This window comes from Gekko japonicus, unplaced genomic scaffold (assembly GCF_001447785.1).
Source record: "Gekko japonicus isolate JY-2015 unplaced genomic scaffold, Gekko_japonicus_V1.1 scaffold78, whole genome shotgun sequence".
NCBI lineage: Eukaryota > Metazoa > Chordata > Lepidosauria > Squamata > Gekkonidae > Gekko > Gekko japonicus.
Window position 1 is genome coordinate 1,621,304 of NW_015165236.1, and position 23,560 is coordinate 1,644,863.

At 58.6% G+C, this 23,560-nt stretch overlaps 2 protein-coding genes across 2 annotated transcripts in view; one reads left to right on the top strand and one right to left on the bottom strand.

Moving 5' to 3' along the window:
• The window catches only part of LOC107109289 (coronin-7-like), a 102,029-nt gene that overhangs the window by 44,782 nt on the left and 33,687 nt on the right, over positions 1-23,560 (top strand). The window lies entirely within an intron of this gene.
• VASN (vasorin) lies at positions 7,932-10,007 on the bottom strand. Its single transcript, XM_015409950.1, has one exon. The coding sequence runs from the start codon at positions 9,995-9,997 to the stop codon at positions 7,997-7,999; it is 2,001 nt and encodes a 666-aa protein (XP_015265436.1). The 5' UTR covers positions 9,998-10,007; the 3' UTR covers positions 7,932-7,996.

Below are 23,560 nucleotides of genomic sequence, written 5' to 3' on the forward strand. Positions count from 1 at the left end.
CCAATCCCCCGGCCTGTAGGTCTCCCTGGCCGCTATTCCAAAGCCCCGGGAGCTCCAGAGCGAGGCGGACGGCCCGGCAGCTCTGCCCTCCGTGGCCAGCCGCTTGCCCCTAAAACCTGCTCACATGGTGGGGTGGGGGGGCGGGAATGACCTGTCTGAAGAGGGACTGTCTGTGCTCTGGTTCCCGAGGGCAGCAGCGTTGGTCTGTAGGAGAACAGTTAAGACTGTAGGAGAGCCAGTTTGGTGTAGTGGTTAAGTGTGCGGACCCTAATCTGGGAGAACCGGGTTTGATTCCCCACTCCTCCACTTGCACCTGCTGATGTGACCTTGGGTCAGTCACAAGCTCTGGCACAGCTGTCCTTGGAAAACAGCAGTTTGTGTCAAGAGTTCTCTCAGCCCCACGCACCTCACAGGGTGTCTGTTGTGGAGAAGGGAAGGGAAAGGAGTTTGTAAGCCGCTCTGAGACTCCAAGTTAAGGGTGGGGTATAAATCCAATCTCTTCCTCTTCTTCCTCTTCTTCTTACCTTGGGCAAGCCACAGTTCTTGCAAGAGTTGTCCTTGGAAAAGAGCCGTTTGTGTCAGAGCTCTCTCAGCCCCACCGACCTCCCAGGGTGTCTGCCGTGGGGAGGGGAAGGGAAAGGAGGTTGTAAGCGGGGTATGAACCCAATCTCCTCCTCCTCTTCTTAAGAACATAAGAACATCAGAGAAGCCAATGTTGGATCAGGCCAATGGCCCATCCAGTCCAACACTCTGTCACACAGTGGCCAAAAATACCAGGTGCCATCAGGAGGTCCAGCAGTGGGGCCAGGACACTAGAAGCCCTCCCACTGTTGACCCCCCAAGCACCAAGAATACAGAGCATCACTTGCCCCAGTCCGAGAGTTCCTATCTAACCCTTAGTTGCCTGCTTGGCATTTCAGCAAGAGCTCTTGTGAAATATTAATGCAGACAAACAGAGCATCCCTTGCCCCAGAGTCCCTATCTATACCTTGCAGCTAATAGCCACTGATGGACCATATGCTTTATCTGAGTCCCTCTTGAAGTCATCCATGCTTGTAGTTCACTTCCTGTGGCAGTGAACTCCACGTGTCAATCTCTCTTTGGGTGAAGAAGTACTTCCTTTTATCTGTAATAACCCAACTGCTCATTAATTTCATTGAGTGCCCACGACTTCTTGCATTGTGAGAAAGGGGGGAAAGCACCTCTTTCTCGACCTGCTCTTTCCCATGCATAATCTTACAAACCTCGATCGTGTCACCCCTCAGCTGTTGTTTCTCCAAGCTACAGAGCCCCAAGCCCTTTAACCTTTCTTCACAGGGAAAGTGTTCCAACCCTTTTATCATTCGAGTTGCCCTTTTCTACACTTTTCCCAAAGCTATAGTATCCTTTTTGAGGCGTGGTGACCAGATCTGCACACAGTATTTCAAATGAGGTCGCACCATTGATTTATATAGGGGCATTATGATATTGGCTGGTCTATTTTCAATACCCTTCCTACTAATCCCCAGCATAGCATTGGCCTTCTTTATCGCAGTCACACACTGTCTCGACATTTTCAGTGAGTTATCTACTACAACTCCCAAGATTCTTCTTCTTCCTTCTCTTCCTCTTCTTCAAGACCAAGAGAAGTTTCTGGGCATGAGCTTTGAGGAGTCCCAGCTCCCTTCCAACAGAGATCTCCGAGTCCTTTTATCCTAGTCAAAAAAAGGGGGGGGTTGTAGAGAACACCCATAAAAGAGGCAAAGGTGCCATGCGTCTTGTAATCACCTTGATTCGAACAGTGGAAACGCTGGGGGGGGGGGGGAGAAAACTGGCATCTGCAGTGAGATAAGAAGCCTCTGTCTCTATTCAGCCCTGGGGGGTGTAACTCCTTGTTTTGAACTTGTGGGTTATCTGTGAAGCCCAGCAAGCTCGCATTGTGATTTCCCCTTGAAATGACTTGTGGTTTGTGGACTGCTCTGCTTGTGTCAGACAAAGGGGGCGTGGACTATCGAAAGCTCCGTGCCCTGAAGCTCTTGTTGGTCTCGAAGGGGCTGCTGGACTCTAACTTTTTGTGTCGGCTGAGCTCAGGCTGGGGCTGTGTGTGTGATCCGGGCCGGTGCCAGGCGTAGAATTCAGCGTCTTCAGAATGGGAAAACAACACAGCAGTGGTCTTCCAACCCCTAGGCTGGTGCGAGGAATTCTGCAAACCCTGGGGGGGGGAGTCAGGCAGAGTTAAGTGGACTCACAGGAGGGGTCCAAAAGGGGCTCTCCAAAACTCCCCCTTTCCCTGGGCTAGCAGGAGCAGGATAAATTGCGTGAAACAGACAAATGCTTCCTGGTTTCTGTAAGACGTTCAGATTGTAGAAGTTGGATTTGTTGGTAGGAGATTTGCTTTACCTCGGTATGGGATTTTTTGCTTCGTGTAGAGTGCCGCTTTGCTTGCAGGAACAGAACGGAGCTCCGTGTGTCCTTCCTCTCTCACTCCCCACTTGCCCCTTTGGCATCTGGGGCCACCCTACAGCTCAGCTGGGCAGGAGGCGGGGGGGGGGAGCATTGCCCTTAAGAACATAAGAGAAGCCAGTGTTGGATCAGGTCAATGGCCCACCGAGTCCAGCACTCTGTGTCACACGGTGGCCAGAAATACCAGGGGCCATCCGGAGATCGATCAGTGGGGCCAGGACACTAGAAGCCCTCCCCCTGTTGCCCCCCCCCCAGGCCCCAAGAATACAGAGCATCACTTTCTGAGGGTTCCTATAAGAACATAAGAGAAGCCAGGGTTGGATCAGGCCAATGGTCCATCCAGTCCAACACTCACACTGTGTCACACAGGGGTCGAAAATACCAGGGGCCATCCGGAGATCGATCAGTGGGGCCAGGACACTAGAAGCCCTCCCACTGTTGCCCCCCCCCAGGCCCCAAGAATACAGAGCATCCCTTGCCCCAGACTGAGAGTTCCTATCTGTACCTTGCAGCTAATAGCCACTGATGGACCTCTGCTCCATATTAAGAACATAAGAGAAGCCAATGTTGGATCAGGCCAATGGCCCATCCAGTCCAACACTCTTTGTGTCACACAGTGGCCAGAAATACCGGGTGCCCTCAGGAGGTCCATCAGTGGGGCCAGGACACTAGGAGCCCTCCCACTGCTGCTCCCCCCCCAAGCACCAAGAATACAGAGCATCATTTGCCCGAGACCGGGAATTCCTATCTAACTCTTAGTTGCCTGCTTGGCATTTCAGCAAGAGCTCTTGTGAAATATTAACACAGTGCTTTTGAAACAAGTGCAGAGTGCTTCTAGCTCAACCCGAGTGACCATTGCTGACCTCTACCGTCGAGGCACAGCTGACGGGTGGTGACCCCGTAGAGTTTTCAAGGCAAGAGACTTTCAGAGGTGGCTTCCCTTCCAAGTACTAACCGGGACCGACCCTACTTTGTTTCCAAGATCTGAGCCAGTTTGGTGTCGTGGGGAAGTGCACGGACTCTAATCCGGGGGAACCGGGTTTGATTCCCCACTCCTCCTCCACTTGCAGCTGCTGGATGACCTTGGGCAAGCCACAGTTCTGACAAGAGCTGTCCTTGAGAAAGAGCCGTTTCTGTCAGAGCTCTCTCGGGCCCCCCTGCCTCCCAGGGTGTCTGTTGTGGGGAAGGTTCAGCATTGTTCCCTGGTGGGATCCCTCCGTTGCTAGAACTGTCCATTTACGCCTACTCCCTGCTTCCTGCCATTTAACCCACTGTTAATCCGTAAGAGGACCCGTCCCCTTCTCCCGTGGTTGCTGAAGCTTACGAAGGCGTCTTTGGGGAAGGACTCTGCCCGAAGCCTCTGGGTGGGAAGTCCAGGTATCCGATGCCTGTTGGGACTGCCTCAGAGGGTGGCCGGGCTGGGCTGCAGCAGGACAACTCAATTCAAGTCCAGTAGCACCTTAAGAGATCAACCAGATTTGGGGGGCAGGAGCTTTGGAGTCAACGCTGCCTTTGTCAGGCACTAGTCGGAATGGAGATCTCGGTCTTTTTGCCCCGATCAGAAGGTGCGGGGGGGGGGGTGTTTTGTGAAGAAAGAACTCAGGAGGCAAAGGTACCCTGCATTTTATAAACCACTGGATTAGAGCAGAGGGGGAATTGTAGGGCAGGGGGGGGAATTAGCATCTGCTGTGAGATAAGAACCCGATGTCGCTATTCAGCCCAGGGGGGAGGGTCCATTGTTTTGAACTCGTGCATGAATTTACGTGCCAGGTTGCCTTTAATCCCAAACTCCGTAAGGTTCTCAAAGAACTTCAAAAAAGTTGGGTGCGGCAGGACTTCCCTTTGTGGAAGCCAAACTGCTTCTTCCTCAGCTGGAAGAAAAACAGACCTCGCAAGCAAAGAGTCGACCCCATGTATCCCTCACCTTGTGCTACTTTAAAGTATCCATAGAAACCCGTCCGGCAGAGGCCCCCGGCGGCCGGGAATGTGGTGTCCAGATAGAAACAAGCGAGTTTATTCATAGTGTTTAACAAACTGCTCACAGCTTGCCTCCGAGACCCCTCGGCTGTTGGCTTAGAGATGTTGCAGGCTTCTTACAACTTGGGAGTAGTGTTGCCGGCCAACGCTGCCCGGACACAATGGTGGCGGAAAGTTTACTTAGGCAACAAACAGTGGCCGACCTACAGCCCTCCCCTCCCTCCTCCCCCCCCCCCAGGGCTGGAAGTGCCTCCTCTCTGCAAGTCCAGGGGCGGGGGGGGGACTCCCTGCTGAGTCCCCTCTGCCAAGGGGTGCTCTTGCTCCCCCCCCTTAATCAGTGGAAAGGGGGATCCATCAGGAGAATTGGGGGAGGCTTGCCGGCAGTGCCCAGGTTGTGGCCGTGGGCTTGGAGCTCTCGTGGGAAGAGGGACAGTGCTTTGCCATAGCCAGTGGGGAATGGCCTTTGGCAGGCAACTAAACAGAGGGCCACAGTGTAAAAGACGTGCAACCCCCACTGTGTAATATATTGTTAAATCTATATTCACAAAGTGTGCTCAGTTTACAAATTATACAGAAATATACTTGGGGACACACGTCTCCTATAGCCATGAATATAAATGGGAATATTTCAAATATTCGAGCGTGTCCAGAAGAGGGCAACCAGGATGGTGAGAGGGTTGGAATCCAAGTCTTAGGAGGAAAGGCTGAAAGAGTTGGGTCTCTTTAGTCTGGGAAAGAGAAGGCTTAGAGGGGGGACAGGATTGCAGTCTTCCAAGTATCTGAAGGGCTGTCATGTAGAAGATGGAGCGGATCTATTCTCTCTTGCCCCGGATTGCAAGACTAGATCTAATGGGTGGAAATGACAAGGGAGTCATTACCAGCTAAATATCAGGAGAGACTTCCTAACCATAAGAGTGGTTGAGCAGTGGAACAGTCTACCTCAGGAGGTGGTCGATGCTCCTTCGCTGGACATTTTCAAGCGGAGGCTGGACGACCCTCTTTCGGGGATGTTGTAGGTATGTAGGGCTGTCTTTCGGCTGTGCTCCTGCAGAGTGCAGGGGGTTGGACTAGATGACCTGCAAGGTCCCTTCCGACTCTAACATTCTATGATTCTATGAAATACCCAGTTCCAGTTACTGCATAATATCTTCACATATGCATTAAAGCACCAATCCTACAGTGGGGAACACTCCCACGGTTGCTAAATCCCCTACGGGTATCTAGATTCCCGTGCCAGTTTCAACGTAGGTCTTCCTCAGGGAAAGGGACCGTACGATATTATCTGTGAAGAAGTGCTGAGAATAGTCAGTCAGACGGTCCTGAAAGGCACCTTCTCGGCCACATCCTGTGACGGAGTTGGGAACAAGTCCTCCTCAGACCTTCATGTAGCCACGAGAAGCTACGAATGCAGCAGGGACAGAACAAGCAGTTTGGCTTCTGCAAAGGGACATTGGATGCTTATCTCACTGCAGGTGCCATGAGAAGCTAAAGTGCGGCAGAAACCTAGCACCAAACTTTTCCTTTGTTAATGATTTATTTTCATGGCTGTATGAGCTGCCCGTCACCAATAGTGGGGTTTTTTTGTACAATTTGTAAATCGAGCACACTTTGTGAATATAGTTTTAATCATCTATTACACAGTGGGGTGGGGTGGGGTGTTGTTGTTTTTTTGGTTTGCACTTCTGCAAGCAGCAACAACTCCCCCCCCCCCTCCCCAGTGCTGTGTCTTGGGTTGCATGGGCCGGGGTCAAAGCAGCAGGTTAATCAAGTGGGGAAACTGGATGGGGGTCATTTTGCAGGGTTGGGGTTTTGGGGGGGATCCAGAATGGGTTCAATGTGATGGTTCCATTTTGAGCTCAGGATTTTGGGGGTGGGGGGAGGGGAGTGTTCCCTCTAAGCTGAGTCGGTGTGAGCCAGCTCACAGTTTTTTAGCCCCTGGCTCACACATTTCTGTCTCAGCTCAGGAAGGAGGGCTCCAGAGCAAACTAATTTATGCAGGAGCCAAATCGCTCATAGCTCACAACTTGAATGACAGTAGCTCACAGAGTAGAATTTTTGCTCACAAGACTCCACAGCTTAGAGGGCACATTGGTGTGGGGGAGGCTGTGGCGTCCTGGAAAGGGGACTTGTCCTCATAACGGCCAGAAGGGGCCAGGAAGCACTGTTCCGTCTACGCGGAGTTAGTGTGAGCTAGCTCACAGTTTCTTAGCCTCCGGCTCACACGTTTTTGTCTCGGCTCAAGAAGGATGTGGCTCCAGAGCAAACTGGTTTATGTCGTAGCCAAATCGCTCCCTCACAACTTTTAATGCCAGTGTAGCTCACAAGACTCCACAGCTTAGAGGGCACATTGGCCAGAAGTCATCGTCCTGCACCCATAATGCACTGCAGCGCAGACCCTGTCTCCCCAGACGCAGGGCACCTGCTCTGAGGGCGCAAAGCCCACAGAGTGTCTCGCCTTCCCTGCTGTCTCCAGTTGGAGGATCACATGCCAGGATGCCTCCCCAATCCCTGGGGTCACCCATGGTGTGACTTAGGTTTCCCCGGATGATCAGGCAGGGGAGGGCCATAGCTCACTGCCAGGGCTGGGGCTTGGCATGCAGAGGGCCCTGGGTTCCAGTCCTGACCAATGCTCCCTCTAAGCTGTGGAGTCCTGTGAGCAAGAATTCTGCTTTGTGAGCTGCTGGCATTAAAGTTGTGAGCGAGCAATCTGACTGTTGCATGAATGAGTTTGCTAGTCTGGAGCCCTCCTTCCTGAGCTAAGACAAGAATGTGTGAGCCGGAGGCTAAAAAAACTGTGAGCTGGCTCACACCAGCTCAGCTTAGAGGGAACACTGGTCCTGATATCTCCCCTTAGACATGTCTGAGAGGCTTGTTATCGGGCGGCCTCACAGGCCTCAACACCTGCCCGCGTCTCCCCCCCCCCAGGTGCTTTCTCTTCTGCAGGGACATGAAGATGGGGGGGCTTCCCTTCAGAGCTCTCCCCCCCTCTGCCCCCTGACTCAAACAAACTGCACGCAGCCATTTTTATTGTTTCGTACAAAAGCATTTATAGTCTGGTTTTAACAAAAAAGAAGTACCTCAATCTGTGTTAGAAAAGGGATTTCCCCAGAAGAAACGGGAAGGTAATCTGGCAATTATATAAATACTCTCTACAGGTCCTTAAAGCTTTCATTCCCTCAGAGCTCAGTCCGGGAGCTCCTTCACGCCCTCCTCTCCCTCTCCCTCTGCCCCAACCACCCACCCGAAGCCTGCCCCCTCCACTCCTCTGTTGCCTTCAGAGGGCCTCGGTGGGGTCCGGCTGGAGTTGGCAAGGGGCTTCTCGGATGCAGGAACTCGGGCACTTCTCGCCTCCGTGGAGGTGCGCCCCCGGGAGCAGGGCCGTCTGCGGATCCTGGCCCCCAGGGCCACCACGGGCTCTTAGTCCTTCCACCTCCCAACTGTGCGCCTCGCGTGGGATGCCACGCACCCCACACCAAAAGGTTGTCGTTCAGGCCAGGTTAGCCGCCAGCGGTCTCCTCCTCCCCGCCACCCGGCTGGTTCTGGGGCCGGCTCTGGAATCGCAGTGCCGCTCTCGAGCCTAAAAGTAGGAAGGCCTCAGCGCCCGGGGCGTGGAGGCGCTTGTGCGTTGCGGCTCCATGAGGGGCACTTCGTACTCCAAGGTGCCGAGTGCCGCGGTTTTCCCGGGCAGTTTCGCTCCCTGTCCGACCAGGTCTCCGTTCACCCCCTCGAGCTCCAAGGGGCCGGAGCCGGTGCCCGTAGCGGGCCGCGCTTTCCCCTGCCGCTGCCGCCGCCGCCTCCGGACGTAATAGGAGACGGCGGCTATGGCCACCGCCACGAGCAGCGCGGCCGTGACGGCGGGCACCAGGACGAGCGTCAGGTTGGGGTGCCTGCCCTGGGTGACGGGGGCGTGCTGCTGGTGGGTCAGCTGCAGGGTGTGGGCCTCGACGCAGAAGTCCTCCTCGTGAGCTCTGTCCCCGAGCGGCCCGACGCAGATGTGGTAGGAGGAGTTCGGCCTCAGCTCCCGCACGGTGTACTCCGCCAGCGTGGCCGGCAGGTTGAGGGTGACGGGCCGCTTGTCGGGGCCAGAGAGGTTGCTGTACGTGAGCCGGATCCCTTTCAGGCGGCTCTTGGACTCGACGTAGTTCTGCAGGTCCACTTTCAGAGAGGTGCCTCCGACGTGCTTTATGGCGATTTGCTGGGGCTGCGTCGGCGGCAGGGTGTCCGCCGGCATGGTCACCGGCGGGGCTTTGACCTCGCAGAACGTGCCAAAGAAGCCAAGGGGGCAGATGCATTCCAGGCGGTAGTGAGCATCCCACTGGCACACGCCGCCGTTGAGGCAGGTGTAGGGCGGGCAAAGGCGTTCCTCGGGACTGGGCCGGTCCTCCGGAGTGGTGATCGGTGTTGGAGTGGAGCTGTCCGGCCTGGGCGTGGGGCTGGCCGTGCTGGGCTCCGGTGGGACGCGGCCGCTGCTAGGAGCGGGCGTGGCGAGCCGGGGGCTGGTGGCTTTCCAGGCGGTGGTGGTGGTCGTGGTGGACGGGCACCCCAGATCCGCGTACTCCAGGTGCTGGAGCAGCCGGCCGGCGTTCTTGGGCGGGAAGTGGCAGCGGGTCTCCTCCGACCGCTGGAGGGCGGCCCTGCCGCTGCTCAGCCAGCGGACGAACCAGCTCATCTGGCAGACGCAATTGAAGGGGTTCTCCGCGGCCGTCACCGCCTTGAGCCGGGGGAAGGCGCCGAAGAAGTCCTCGGGGAGGTGGTTGAGGTTGAGGCTGCTGATGTCCAGCTCCTGGAGGTCGGGCAGCTCCCGGAGGTCCCCCGGCTGCAGCTGGGCGATGCGGGCATTCCCGGCCAGGCTGAGCTTTGTCAGGCCGCGCAGCTCCTTCAGGGCCGCCGGGACGCGGCTCAGCTGGTTGTCGGAGCAGTCCAGCTCGTGCAGGTTGTGCAGCTTCCGGAGCAGCTCCTCGTCGAGGTGGTCCAGGTGGAGCCCGGCGATCTTCAGGGACTCGAGCCTGCCGACGTGGAAGGCGCCCGGCTCCAGGGCGGCGATGCTGTTGCGGCTGAGGTCCAGGAGGAGGAGGGCGGGCAGGCGGAGGGGCGGCAGGGCCTGCAGCTGGTTGTCCTGCAGCTTCAGCTCCAGCAGGCTCTCCAGGGAGTCGAAGGCCTGCGGGTGGATCCGCCGGATGCGGTTGCGGTGCAGGTAGAGGCGCTCCAGCCAGCGCAGCCCGTGGAAGCTCTCGTTGGTGATCTCGTGGAGCTGGTTGGCGGAGAGGTCGAGGTTGGAGAGGCCGCCCAGCGGCTGGAAGACGTTCCGGGGCAGGCCGGAGATCTGGTTCTGGGAGAGGTCCAGGAGCTGCAGGGCCGGCAGGCCGGCGAAGCTGTCCTCGCTCAGGGCGCGGATGCCGTTCTCGAAGACGTACAGGCTGGCCGTGTCCGGCGGGAGCCCCTGGGGGACGGTGTGGCTCCTCCGGGAGACGCAGAAGACCGTCCGGGGCTGGCTGCACTGGCAGCTGGCCGGGCAGCCCTGGGCGAGGGTCCCCGCCGCTGGGAAGAGCAGCAGCGCCCAGAGCACCGGCCACCTCATGGCGCCGCCCCCCCTGCAGGGAGGAGGGAAAGGACAGGGCTCAGGGGGGGCAGATTCTGTCGGGAGCCTCCCCAGCGACCCCATCCCAGCCTCTGCCACGGAGAAGGCAGGCAGCCCGCGAGAGAGGGAGGGACGGCTGCTCAGAGCTCAGCGGAAAGCGCCCCCCCCCCTCCCTGCCACCTCCAACCCACAGCCCCTTCCACCCTCCCCCTCCCCTTCTCGGCCAGGAATTCGGGCCCGGCTCGCTCGCTGCTGTGTGCAACAGGGAGGGCCGTAACCTGGCACTGGCTGGCGACTGTTGTGGACTTTGGACGGGAGGGAAGGAGGAAACCAGACCCCGGGGGCTCGGAGCCACGTGACATCCCCGCCAGCTGGGGCTGTTTTTCCACCCCTGTGCCCGGGGAGCTTTGGGGGCAAAGCAGCGGCCGAGACCCCACGGAAAGGCCAGCTGGCGGGGGTCCCCCTCCCTCCCCCTCCCCGTAATCCCTGTCAAATCCGTTCCTGGCTCCGAGTCAAAGCCAAGAGGGCATTTAGGGCCTGGTTCCTGGAGAATGACCTGCTCCTTCCCTCAGCCGCTTCCATTGGGGGGGTGGGGGTGCCGCCGCCTCTACCAGCCAGGTGGGGTTCAGTGTTCCCTCTAAGCTCAGCAAGTGTGAGCTACCTCACGGTTTTTTAGCCTCCGGCTCACGCATTTTTGTCTCCGCTCAGAAAGGATGGGGCTCCAGAGCAAACTGATTCATGCCGGAGCCAAACCGCTCGCTCACAGCTTTCATGGCAAAGTAGAGATTTTGCTCACAAGACTCCTCCACTGAGAGGGAGGCATTGGCGGGGTTGCTGCAGGTTTACCGGGGGGGGGGGGGGGGGGGGGCAGTCCCTGTTTCCTGCCCCTTTCCCCTTTGCCTGCCTCTGCTGGAGTGGCCTCCCAGGATGTGGGAGTAGGAAACAGACCAGCCTCCCCGGAGCAAGGAAACCAGCCAGGCAGGCTCTGGCCGGCTCCTTTCAAAACCTGGTCCGAGTCCAGGGCCACCGTCTGGCCCTTAGCAGCTGTCAGAGGGAAGGGGGGCAGGCCCTTCTGCCCATGGTGGTGGTGGTGGACCACGCAAGCCCTCCTGCCCGCAGAGGGGCCAAGAGGGTCTTCTCTGTGTCCAGAAAATCTCTGCTCCAACCAGTGCTCCCTCTAAGCTGCGGAGTCTTGTGAGCAAAAATCCTACTGTGTGAGCTCCTGGCATTCAAGTTGCAAGCGGGCCATTTAGCTGCTTCATAAGTTAGTTTGCTCTGGAGCCCTATCCTTCCAGAGCCGAGACAAAAAATGTGTGGGCCGGAGGCTAAAGAACGGTGAGCTAGCTCACACTGACTCAGCGTAGAGGGAACCTTGGTGGTGTCCCTTGGGAGTCCAGGCTCCAAAGGCGCACCAACAGGCGGCTAACACGTTCCCTTCCGCCACTCTCGCCGACCCAGAGCGCTCTCCTTCCTTTTTGCTTTGCAGAAACAGTCGGGGCCGAAAGCAAAACGCTCCCCAAACTCGGCCAGTTTGGTGTCGTGGTGAAGTGCGCGGACTCTAATCTGGGAGAAACGGGTTTGATTCCCCACTCCTCCTCCACTTGCACCTGCTGGATGACCTTGGGCAAGCCGTAGTTCTGATAAGAGCTGTCCTTGAAAAAAGAGCAGTTTCTGTCAGAGCTCTCACAGCCCCACCTACCTCACAGGGTGTGTCTGTTGTGGGGAAGAGAAGGGAAAGGGAGTTTGTGAGCCGCTCTGAGACACCTTTGGGTAGTGAAGGGCGGGGGATAAATCCAATCTCTTCTTCTTCTTCTTTGCTGGGATCTCTGCCCTAGAAGGCCGTCGACCTTTGGCTGCCCCCCAACCCCCCAAATATTTATTGCCTGAGACAAACCTCGAGGGGCCCCACCCAGCAGGGGGGGCTCTTGCGGGGTGGGGCTTCCTTCCTCATCCGCATTCCAGTGGTTGCCCCAAGAGCAGCTGGGGGTCAGCGGGGAAGGGCCCCACAGAAGAAGGCCGACTTGGGCCTTCCTGAAATGCCTCCCCCTTGCGCCACACAGAGCAGCATTTCTTGCCTGGATCCGTGCAGGGACTCCTGGCACAATGAAGAAGGGCCCCCCCCTTACGTCACTACAAGGGTGGGGGGCAGGCTGTCAAGTGAGACGATCCCAATTAATGGGATCGGTTCGGGATCGTTGTCCGTCTGCCTCACAGATGGCGGAGCCACGCCGTGGCCAGCCAAAGCCCCCCGCCCCCCTCTGTTTTCCTCCTCCGTCATTCCCAGCTGACAATTCCCCAGGCGGCCCCCGCTGCTGCCGCTGTTGCTGCTTGCGGCCTTCTGAGGATGAGTTCATCTGGGGCGCAGGGACACGGAGTGAATCAGCCTCCTCCTCCTCTGCGGTGCCAACCCCTCCCGCCCGTGTTGTCAGCCGCCGCCTCCTGAGGTCACCCGTGCTCGCCCTTGCAGGCTGACTCACGCGGGTCCCCGCCTCTCCCCGTAGGTCCCCACCTCTCCCTGCCCTCCAACTTGCTTTGCTGGTTCTCCCGGAGGGAGGGCGGCGGGGTGCCTGCCCCAACTTCCCGGACCCTCTGGCCAGGGTCATGAGACGGAAGCCCCCACTGGCTTCAATCTTTCCTCCTGTTCGCCTTTCAAGGCCCAGTAGAAGTCAGGCCTCTTCTCCTTTGGGGAACAGGTTTCCTCACCTGCCCAGGGGTACTGGTTCCGACTCACGCCTTTCCCTGCTCACACGTGCGCCTGGATCTTCACCACCCGCACTACAGAAAAATCAGATCTGCCCCATGCCCCGGCGGAACAGCCCCCCCTCACTTTTGGGGGGCTCTCGAAGAAGGGGAGGCAAGCCGTCCCGCGGACCAGGACCCTTCCCCGGCCTCCCTCCTAAATTTCATGCCGCAAATCTGTTCCTGCGGTTTCCCCCTCCCCGAAAAGGGCTTCAGTAACTCGGTCCAGACGCATTCCTTCCACGGGAAAAAGCTACCTCAAAAATCCACACTGACTTTTTCTTCTTAAGTGGGCGGGAGGCGAGGTTCCCCCTTGGTGAACTCTGAGAGAGGAGCACCAGCGAGCGGAGGGGCCCACGCTCGGCCCCCGGGGAAGCCAGAGGCAGCTCTTCCCAAACCCTAAGGTGTCCGCCTGCCTGCCATCTTGCCCGGATGCTTCCCGAGGCGGACAGGTCTCCTTGGGGCCGCTCCGTTCTCCGGCATTCTTAGTCCGATTAGAGGCCGCCAAGTGGGGGCCCCGCCTGCGTTTCTGGGGGGGGGGGGGGGTCCCAGCCAGCTTCCAGGGGGAGGGAATTAGGGGCTCCGCTTGCTCCTCGCTTGTCTGTCAGCTCTTTGAATAAGCGAGAGAATTAATATTGGCTGAGGAGCAGGCCGTGGGGGGGGGGCCTCAAAGCTGGCATTACACAGACAGGTAATAAACTCTGGAATGTGCAGCTGGAGGAAGAGGGGAGGAAGGGGGGGCTTGGAGGGGGGGACACGGCTCCCTCCCTGGCAGGGCAGGGGTGGGAGAATGCGACTGCCCAGATGAAACTTTTCCACCCTTTCCTAGCTGAATTGGGGAGGGGGGCTGCAGGTTAGGAAAGATGGGGGGGGGGATCATGGCAGCCTTGCCAGTTCAGTCAGTCCCTAAAGGAAACCCGGTGTGGTTAGAGGCGGCCTGCCTGTGGTGCATCCCAGATGCTCGGGACGTGCTGCGGTCCCCGCATCTTCCGTTGCCTTGGGAAAGGACGGGTGCTGGGCCCGCTGGGCTGACCGCGTTGTTGCAGGTAAACGCAGGGACCGGGTTTAATCCTGCCATTGAGGAAAGCCCCGCTCTCTCCCGTCTGTCTCTGGGGCTGCAAGGAAGAGTCGCTTCCGACTGGAGAGCAGACCGATGTTCCCTCTAAGCTCTGGATTCCTGTGAGCAAAAATCCTACTTTGCGAGCTGCTGGCATTCAAGTTGTGAGCAGGTGATTTGGCTGCTGCAAAAACCAGTTTACTCTGGAGCCCCATCCTTCCTGAGCTAAGCCAAAACTGTGTGAGCCAGAGGCTAAAAAACTGTGAGCTGGCTCACACAAACTCAGCTTAGAGGGAACACTGGAGCAGACTAGTCTGAATCGCTGTGCAAGGGTCTGCTCTGTGGTCGGCAGCGACTCTGGCAGAGCAGCTGGGTTCAGGTTCCCGCCCTGCCATGGAAGCTCGCTGGGCGACCTGGGGCCAGTCACGCGCACTCAGCCTAACCTACCTCACAGGGCTGCTGTGAGGCTAAAAGAAAAGAGAGAGAAACAATGTGAGCGTGGGAAGAGAGATGGAGTAGAAGTGAAGGGAGGAGATAAACTTGCAGGATCTTGTGGGGGGGCGGTGAGGGGCCCTCCCCCCTGCCTTCCCCCTCCCCAGCTGTGCAGGGCAGGCAGGGGCTGCGGGACCCTCTCCCTGCTGCATCCCACCCTGGCCTGCCTCTGGAAACCTAGCTCCTGTGTCGTCCCCCCCCCCTTGGCTTGCGTGGGGCTGCCCCCTCTCCTCACCCGCTCAGGTGAAGGCCCCTTCTAATCTCTCTGTGGGGCTAAGGGCTGCCCCGGAGCACTCTGGGTAATGGGAGCCAGCTGTGGTGGGGGGCCGCGCTGACAGGTTGGCTGGGATGTTGAAGGGGGGGGCTGGGGTCTTTCGCTGCCAGGAGGATCCGGTTTCTCGCTGACATCCGGCTTTGGGGAAGCAGTGGGGCCCTTCCCCCTCTCTCCCTCCCTCCCTCCCGCCTGGCCTCTCCTCCCTCCGTCCTGGTGTGGGGAGGGGGCTATCGCTGCCCCTTGGACTGCTGCCGCTAAAGAAAGGCCCCCACCGTCTCCCTTCCCAGGGCTGCTGCCTCCGCCGCCCCCCAGGACTCATTTCGGCTGCAACGTCCTCACTTCGGAAAAGGTTTCTCAGGCTTGTGGGTCTGCCAGGAACACCCCAAGCCTCAGTTCTGGAGACAGTGCTCCCGAACATGAGCAGAAAGTCGGCCTCTCTTCCATGAGCGAACCCTGCCACACAGAGGGCGGCCTGTTTGGTGTCGCGGTTAAGTGCGCGGACTCTAATCTGGGAGGACCGGGTCCGATTCCCCCACTCCTCCTCCACTTGCACCTGGCTGGGTGACCTTGGGCAAGCCATAGCTCTGACAAGAGCTGTCCTTGAAAAAGAGCAGTTTCTGTCAAGAGCTCTCTCAGCCCCGCCTACCTCACAGGGTGTCTGTTGTGGGGAGGGGAAGGGGAAGGCGTTTGTAAGCCGCTCTGAGACACCTTCGGGTAGTGAAGGGCCACGGGGTATAGCTCCAATCTCCTCCTCTTCTGGACAGCCTCGTGCCGTGGCCCCTTCCTGTAAATCCGTGGCTTCCTTCTCCAGCCGCCCTCCCTCCCCTCTGACCAGAGACACAGAAATGGATTAGGCGTGCAGATGTGATCTGCCCAAATGTCGCCACCGGCACCAACCCACTGGACCAGTCTCCTTCTGGAAGGGCTGATCCGGCGCCGGACCAGGAGATAATCCATTCAACCCGCTTGCCGAACGGAAACAGAACCATCAGTTAAAAGAGCTGCCTTTCCTAGTGGCCGGAGCTTCCATTTCGGGGGGGGGGGTGTCTGCCACTGAGTGCCTGAGAGCTTCACGTGTGCCCCCCCCGGTACAGCAAACTACGGAGCCCACATAGAACCATTGTGTTTATCAGCGGGGGGGGGGGAGATACTACCAACGTATCAGCCCCCTCCCCTCCAAATACACACGAGGCCTCCATACAGGCCTTGAACCCATCTGAAAACAAGGCCTCCTCCCAAAGGTCACAGAGCTCAACTCCGGGAACTTCTCTGCTCTCCCCCCCCCATGCCAAGACATAGGGGGTGCAGCTTCAAACCCCCCACACACACACACACACACATGCACAAATTAGGAGCCCCTTTTTGGCCAGGGTGGTGGTGAAGGTAGAAGAGAGATTGGATTTATACCCCATGGCCCTTCACTACCCAAAGGAGTCCCAGAGCGGCTCACAAGCTCCTCTCCCTTCCCCTCCCCTCCCCCTGTGAGCAATGCTCCCTCTAAGCCGTGGAGCCTTGTGAGCAATAATTCTGCTTTGTGAGCCACTGGCATTAAAGTTGTGAGCGAGAGATTTGGCTCCTGCATCAGTTAGTTTGCTTTGGAGCCCCATCCTTCCTGATCTGAGGCAAAAATGTGTGAGCCGGAGGCTAATAAACTGTGAGCTAGCTCTCACACTAACTCAGCTTAGAGGGAACACTGCCTGTGAGGTAGGTGGGGCTGAGAGAGCTCTTTTGAGGACTGCTTGTGAGAGAACAGCTCTGAAAGAACTTGTGACTGACCCAAAGTCACACCAACAGCTGCATGTGGAGGAGGAGTGGGGAATCAAACCCGGTTCTCCCAGATTAGAGTCCCTGCTCCTAACCACTACACCAAACTTTGCCACTCCCCCCACAGCGCGAAAGAGGAGGGCTCGGGGGGGTCTAGCCCCAGCCCGCCCGCCCCCGCTTCTTGCTACACTCTTCCTTCTGCCCGTGGTGATTGTGGGGGGGGGGGGAAGCGCCTGCCTCCCACCCTGGCAGAGTTGCTATGAAGGTGAGGAAGGAGGTGGAAAAACCTGCCAAACGGAGCAGGTTTCAAATCCGCTGTCAAGGCACCGGGAGTTTTGCAGGGCGTCCCTCGTTCACACACGTTCATCTGCAGAGAAGCAGAGCTTTGGCCTTCTCTGAAATAGCCCGGGGAGGCGCCTACGGGGAGGCCCAGATACACCTGGGCAGCCGGTCCGTGGAGAGGGCAACCTGCAGCCTCTACCGGGCTGGCATGGGGGGGCCTCTGCCCACCTCGGCTGGGGCTCAGGCTCCCTCCAGGAGTAAGGAAGAAATCCGGGTTGCCCACCTTTTGTCAGGACCGTCCGAAACGGCACAAAAGAGCGCACAGGCTTCCAAGTTTAGCAGAGCCCTTCCTCTGTCTGGGCGCCAGAAAATGGGGGCACAGTTGGCAGAGTAGAAGAAGAAGATTGGATTTATACCCTGCCCTTCACTCAGAGTCTCAGAGGGGCTTACAGTCTCCTTTCCCTTCCCCTCCCCACAACAGACAGACACCCTGTGAGGCAGGCGGGGCCGAGAGAGCTCTTGACAGAAACTGCTCCTTTTCAAGGACAGCTCTGACAGAACTATGGCTTGCCCAAGGCCATCCAGCAGCTGCAAGTGGAGGAGGAGTGGGGAATCGAACCCGGTTCTCCCAGATTAGAGGCACTTAAGCACGACACCAAACTACCAATAGCCAGGCATCTCATCCAGCCTGACGATGAAGCGTTCCGGTGAGCGGAGAAGCTTGTGCGGAGGGTTCTCTTCCTAAAAGCTGTCCTACTCAGGATTCATTCTTATTTCTGCAATGTTGGGTGGGCCAAGCCGGCCGCACAACATTCTTCCCCTCCGGGAGACCCAGACCGTCATCCAGCGTTGCTCGGAACAACAACGAGGCTGGACTTGCGGCCTTTGGAGCGGGTTGCATCGGCAGAGCCCCCCTCCCCCATCGCCACCTCCTCCAGCCGCAGCAGCTGCAGAGTTCAGATCCTGCAGAGATGCAACCCTGGCTCCTCCACCAAAGGCATCTGCTCCCAAGATGTGGCGACCGACCGAACCAGAGGCGTCTCCTGACACTTCCCTCTCTCCCCCCCCCCCACAAAAAAAGAAACCTCAGCGGGGTGCCGGGCTCCGTGACTGGCAGCACATCTAGGCTTCTCCCCCCCCCCCCCCCCCCGCCACATTCTTCCTTTAGAACCAGCTGCCTCCTAAAACTGCCAGACTGGGGCTTGGGGGTGGGGGGGACACCGCGCCTCCGAGAGTGTTGGTAGCCAAGTGGCATTAGAAACACCTGGGCTCTCTGCGGCTGAAGGCGGGGGGGGGGGCCTGGCTCTGCACGTGCTGGGGTGTGGGGGGGAAGCGGTGCCCCCTCACCCCCCCTCTTCACTTTCACTCTCCCTCGCTGTGAAATCTGCTCTGGATCCGGCCTTTCCTTAAACCGGCTCGGTGCACGCAGCCTGCACTCTCCTGGCTGTGATGCAAAGCAGGCTTTTTGTCGTGGCGGCGGCGGGGGGGGGGAGATAAAAATGTCCTCACTGCAGAGATAATCTACCGGCCGCCACCTCCTCCTAGGACGCCTGCTTCCAAGTTACGCAGGACGCTTCGGTGGACCGGTTCCATCCTGCCCATGACCATCTGAGGGGGACGTGCCGCGGAAAGCGTTTATGGCCTTTCCGGAGATACCCTGCGTAGAGTCGCTCTGTTAGCTCGCCTTCCCCCTGCAGCCACCAAAGAGTTCTGTGTAGGGCAAAGAACTGCCACCATCCTATGCTGACGAAAGTTCCCTTCACCTGTTTATTCAGTCTGCAGCACGAATTTGCAGATGTATTCGTGCTGCAGCACGAATGGCTTTTGAGCACCGGACAGCAGTCCAGGTTGAACGTGGGCGCCTCTCCACCAGCAAAAGCTCACGCCCTGCAAATCTGGTTGGCCTTGAAGGAGCTCCTGGACTCCCCGTCCCACAAGGCTTCCCTGCGAAACCGTCCCTAGAACTTGGGGACTGCTGGAAGCCTGCCGGGGCAGGGGCTGGGTCACGAGCCCCTGTAGAGCCCCCTGGTTTGGGGGGGACCCTGATTTCTGGAAGCCCCCTGCTCCTCGTGCGCCATACCTCTGGCCTCTCTTTCCAGGCACGCCTGTGGAGGAGGGGGGCCGCTGCGGCAGGGAGAGCAGGCGGAGGAGGAGGCGGCGGCAAGGTCACGGAGACTCTTGCTCGGCTCTGACCCTGAGCTTCCTGCCAGGCTCGCGTTTCCCAGCCCTGTCTGCCCGGCGGGGACATCTGCAAGGTCACAGCTCTGCCCCCTCTTCCTGTCCCGTACCCGCCTGAAGACCCCTCTGGCGGGGTGATGCGGACGGAGCCAGAGGGTCCAGCTGGGCCGGTCTGGGGCAAAACGGGCCTGAAGACGCAAGGAGAGTGTCCTCGTCCTTGGGCAGTTTGCCCGGGCCTCCTGTTGTGCTGCAGAGTCGCTGGGCAGGGCTATTCTGCCCGGGACTCCCTGGCCAGTCACAGAGGGAAGCTCCCCCCACCCCCCATGCTCTGGGCCAGTCCACAGGCCAGAAAGGACTCGCCCCGCGATTATTCGGCACCAGTGTTGCCTCTAAGCTGAGATAGTGTGAGCTAGCTCACAGTTCTTTAGCCTCCAGTTCACACATTTTTGTCTCAGCTCAGGAAGGGATGTGGCTCCGGAGCAAACTAATGTTTGCAGCAGCCCAGTCATCGGCTCACAACTTTAATGGCCGCAGCTCACAAAGCAGAATTTTTGCTCACTAGACTCCACAGCTTAGAGGGAGCCTTGGCCCTGGTGAGCGGCCTCGCAAAGGAGGAGGACGAGGACGTGGCCCTGACGCCGGCGCCCGCCTCCCCCAGCTGGAATGCTGCCTGGCAACTGCACCTTCCGGTTTTGCAGCTCCAGCTCAACGTGCCGGCTTAGCAGCACCCGCTGCCCCTGTAATTAGCTCTCCCACAGCAGCAGCAGCAGCCGCCTTGGCCGGGTCAGGAGCAGGGCAGGCAGGGCTGAGAGAGCCGGGTTCCGAACCGCCCCCTCCTCCTCCCGGCTGGGCCTTCTCCCCCGTCTTCCTGCCTGCCCCTGCTCACTGCTGGTGCCCCCAAGTCTACCCCGCGGGTAAATTCAGGAGCTGATTCGGACCCCCGTGCCACTGCCTCCCCCCAACACACTCTCCGGTAGCCACAGCTGTGCAGGCTGTAAGGAGGAAAAGGTCGCCTGCAAGGGAGCTGGCGATCTCCCCCCCCCCAAAAAAAACCCCAACCCTCCTTGCTTCCAACATACCTTTCCTACCCCACGTCCGACACCTCCAGGACTTTGTTTCTGGCTTGGGTTTATGGAAGCCTCTCTCTGTCACTGTCTCTCTCTGCCGTCCGGACCCGGCTGCCCCCCTTTCCCGTCTGAGGCTCTGGCCGGGCCTCTTCGGGAGCACAGGCTTCACACACACCCCTTCCCGGCCGCGGGGCACGGAAGGTGACCCATGGGGCGCGTTGCCCGCCTTGGGTGGGGCCCGCCGGCCACAGCTATCATTAGCACACGGGCAGGTCTAACCCCTCATTAGGCCGGGAGGAACTGCCCGGGAGGGACCACATTCCTTCCCGCCTGCCTGTGGCCAGGACGCCCACGGATCTGGCCGTGGCTGCAGGAGCCAGCAGGGCAACCTTCCACGTTGCTTCCGCGGAGGCCCATGATTCTGGGCTCTAGGTAGAGAGTTGCAAAGCGGGGGGGGGGCACTTTGGGTGTGGAGTCTAGGCTGTGGAGTCCTGTGAGCAAAAATTCCACTTTGGGAGCCGCTGGCATTCAAGTTGTGAGCGGACGATTTGGCTCCTGCATCAATTAGCCTGCTCTGGAGCCGCATCCCTCCCAAGCTGAGACAAAATCTGTGAGCTGGAGGCTAAGGAACTGTGAGCCAGCTCACACTAACTCAGCTTAGAGGGAACACTGGTGGGGAGAATGGGAGGGCCCACCTTAAGGGCACAGCTTCGAGGCCCCGGGAAGCAGGGTCGCGCGGGCTAGCTTTGGCCGGAACAACTGTGGCTCCAGTCCCTGGCCTGGCTTCTGTTTGCACCCCTCTTCATCCGTGGCAGAGGGGCATGGGGTGTCTTTTGGCTCACTGCAAGATGCTGGCCTCCAGTGCCAGAGGGACCCGACACGCGAAAAGGGGCAGCACAGACCCCAGGCCCTGCAAAGGAATCCAGCCAGGAGGCGAGACCCTTCCCCCCCCCAGCTGGTTTCTTGCCCTCCGTGTCCCCGACAAGCAACCTTCCTTAAGCGCAAAACCCACAAAGGAGTCCCTGCTTCCCTGGCGCTTCGGTTGACCCTCTCCCGGTCTGCCATCCCACCAGTTGCTCCACATGCACGCACACAGAGCCCTGCAAGTTCTCAGTCGTTCGCACTGTTTCACCATCTCGCTCTTTGCTACGCACACAAGGTATCCTCGAATTTTGTTGTTGTTGTTCAGTCGCAGTCGAGTCCGACTCTTCGCGACCCCATGGACCAGATCACGCCAGGCCCTCCTGACTTTCGCTGTCCTCTGAAGTTGGCTCAACTTCATGTTCGTTGCATCTATGACACCGTCTAACCATCTCATCCTTTGCCATCCCCGTCTTCTTTGACCTTCAATCTTTCCCAGCATCAGGGTCTTCTCCAGTGAGGGCTCCCTTCTCCTTTGGTGGCCAAAGTATTTGAGCTTCATTTTCATTATCTGGCCTTCCAGGGAACAGTCAGGGTTGATTTCTTTTAGGATTGACTGATTTGATCTTGCAGTCCAAGGGACTCTCAAGAGTCTTCTCCGGCACCATAGTTCAAAAGAATCTATTCTTCGGCGCTCAGCCTTCCTTATAGCCCAGAACTCTCGCAGCCATACATGACTACTGGGAATACCATTGCTTTGACCATGCGGACTTTTGTTGGCAGGGTGATGTCTCTACTTTTTATCATGCTGTTGAGGTTCGCCATCGCTTTCCCCGAATTTCCCCAAATGGGTATGGACAAAACAGTGATGAACGGCAAAGCACGAACAGGTTTCAGAGGAAACCCCTTCGGAGAGTACAGGCAACACCGGAAGCGCTAGAAGCAATGCTCCCTCTAAGCTGCGGAGTCTTGTGAGCAAAAAATCTACCTTGTGAGCTACTGGCATGAAAGCTGTGAGCGAGCGATTTAGCTGCTGCATAAATTAGTCTGCTCTGGAGCCATCTTTCCCGAGCGAAGACAGAAATGCGTGAGCCGGAGGCTAAAAAACTGTGAGCGAGCTTGCACTGACTCAGCTTAGGGGGAACACTGGCTAGAAGGCTGGCCCAAGCTGTGCGTCCCCTCTCTCGAGGTGGTCTCCGGTCCATTTAGAAACGAGACCACGTGTGAATTTTTCCTAAGGCCACCTCCTGCGTTTCAGCCCTCCAAACTGGACCGAGGTTCGGAATTTGGCCGCTCCTGGTGGCCTCCTTTGCTAGGAGACGCCCGGGGCCTCTTCGAAAAAAACCCCCCGCCGCCTCCGCCCGGCTTCCGTGGGGCCACCGTCTCTGCCCAGCTCGGCACTGGGGGGGGGGGCGACCTGCTGGGTGTGTGAATACCCTTTCCTGCCAGTTTACCTTTCGGGCTATTTCTTCTCTCCCCAACCCCTGCTAAGGGTGGACAAGGCCGCTATTGTCTGGCCGAGGAGGAGCTGGCCGCGTGCCTCGACTCCGGCTCTCCTGGAGGTAGGAGGTTGCCGCCAGCGGCATCCAGAATGAGCGTAAGGGGGGGGGCACTCAATGCTCCTGCACGTCTCCGCCTAAGAGGAGGAGGAGGAGGAAGGCGAGGGCCGGTGCCCTTTGCCGGGCAACTCCACTGTCTCTCTTGGAATGCCTCCCGGGAGGCCACAAGCAGTGGCGGCAGCAGCATCCCCTCCGGGTTCCCTTTGCCCCTCTGGTCAGCTGGTCGCTGGGATTTGCCGAGCGGCAGGAGGAGACGAGGAAGGGACCGGTGTTCCCTCTGAGCTGAGTGAGTGTGAGCTAGCCTGCAGTTTTCTAGCCCCCGGCCCACACCTTTTGGTCTCCGCTCAGGGAGGATGGGGCTCCAGAGCAAAGTAATCTATGCAGTAGAGCCAAATCGCTTGTTCACAACTTCAACGCCAGTAGCCGCTCACAGAGAAGGATTTTTGCTCACGAGGCCCCGTCGCTTAGAGGGAGCATCGGAAGGGACCCCCCACAGGAGGTGGCTGGGCTCCACCAGGGGTGCCACGAGGAGGGCCTCCTGTCCACCAGGCCCCAGCGAGGCGGTGAAGGAGAGGACATTGCACAGGCGCCGCCATGAGTCAAGAAGCAACCTGACCAATGCTCCCTCTAAGCCATGGAGTCTTGTGAGCAAAAATACTACTTTGTGAGCTGCTCGCATTCAAGTTGTGAGCGAGCAATCTGACTGCTGCATAAATGAGTTTGCGCTGGGGCCCCATCCTTCCTGAGCGAAGACAGAATTGTGTGTGAGCCGGAGGCTAAAAAACCGTGAGCTAGCTCACACTAACTCAGCTTAGAGGGAACACCGAACCTGACGCGCGCACCCAAGGACCATTTTGTTGGGTCTTGGCTCGGTTCTCGGGCCTCCCCTCCCCCTGCCTCTGCCGGCCCTCATTCCAGAACCTTCCTGCCTCCCACTCTGGCCAGAGCCACCCCCTCAGGTGCTTGGGAGGAGAGCAGGGCTGCCGTCCAAGAAGAAACGCATTCCAGTGGGCGGACTGCTCTGCTCTGCGGACTGCCAGCTGCGTGGGAGGGAGGGAGGAGGACCGGCCCTCGCACCTCCACCAGCTCCGGCCCTGCGCCCCAGCTCACACACACACGCACACACAAGAGCTCACGCCACCACCACCACCACCCCTGCTCCCCAGCTCACGTCTAATGAGAATTCCGATGCCATGACGGCAGGCAAGCAGCCGCCTTTCTGGTTTGGCCGGGGCTTTGGGAGGGCTCCCGCTGGACGGGGGGGGGGGGGGGGGGGGAGGGGGCGCCCCG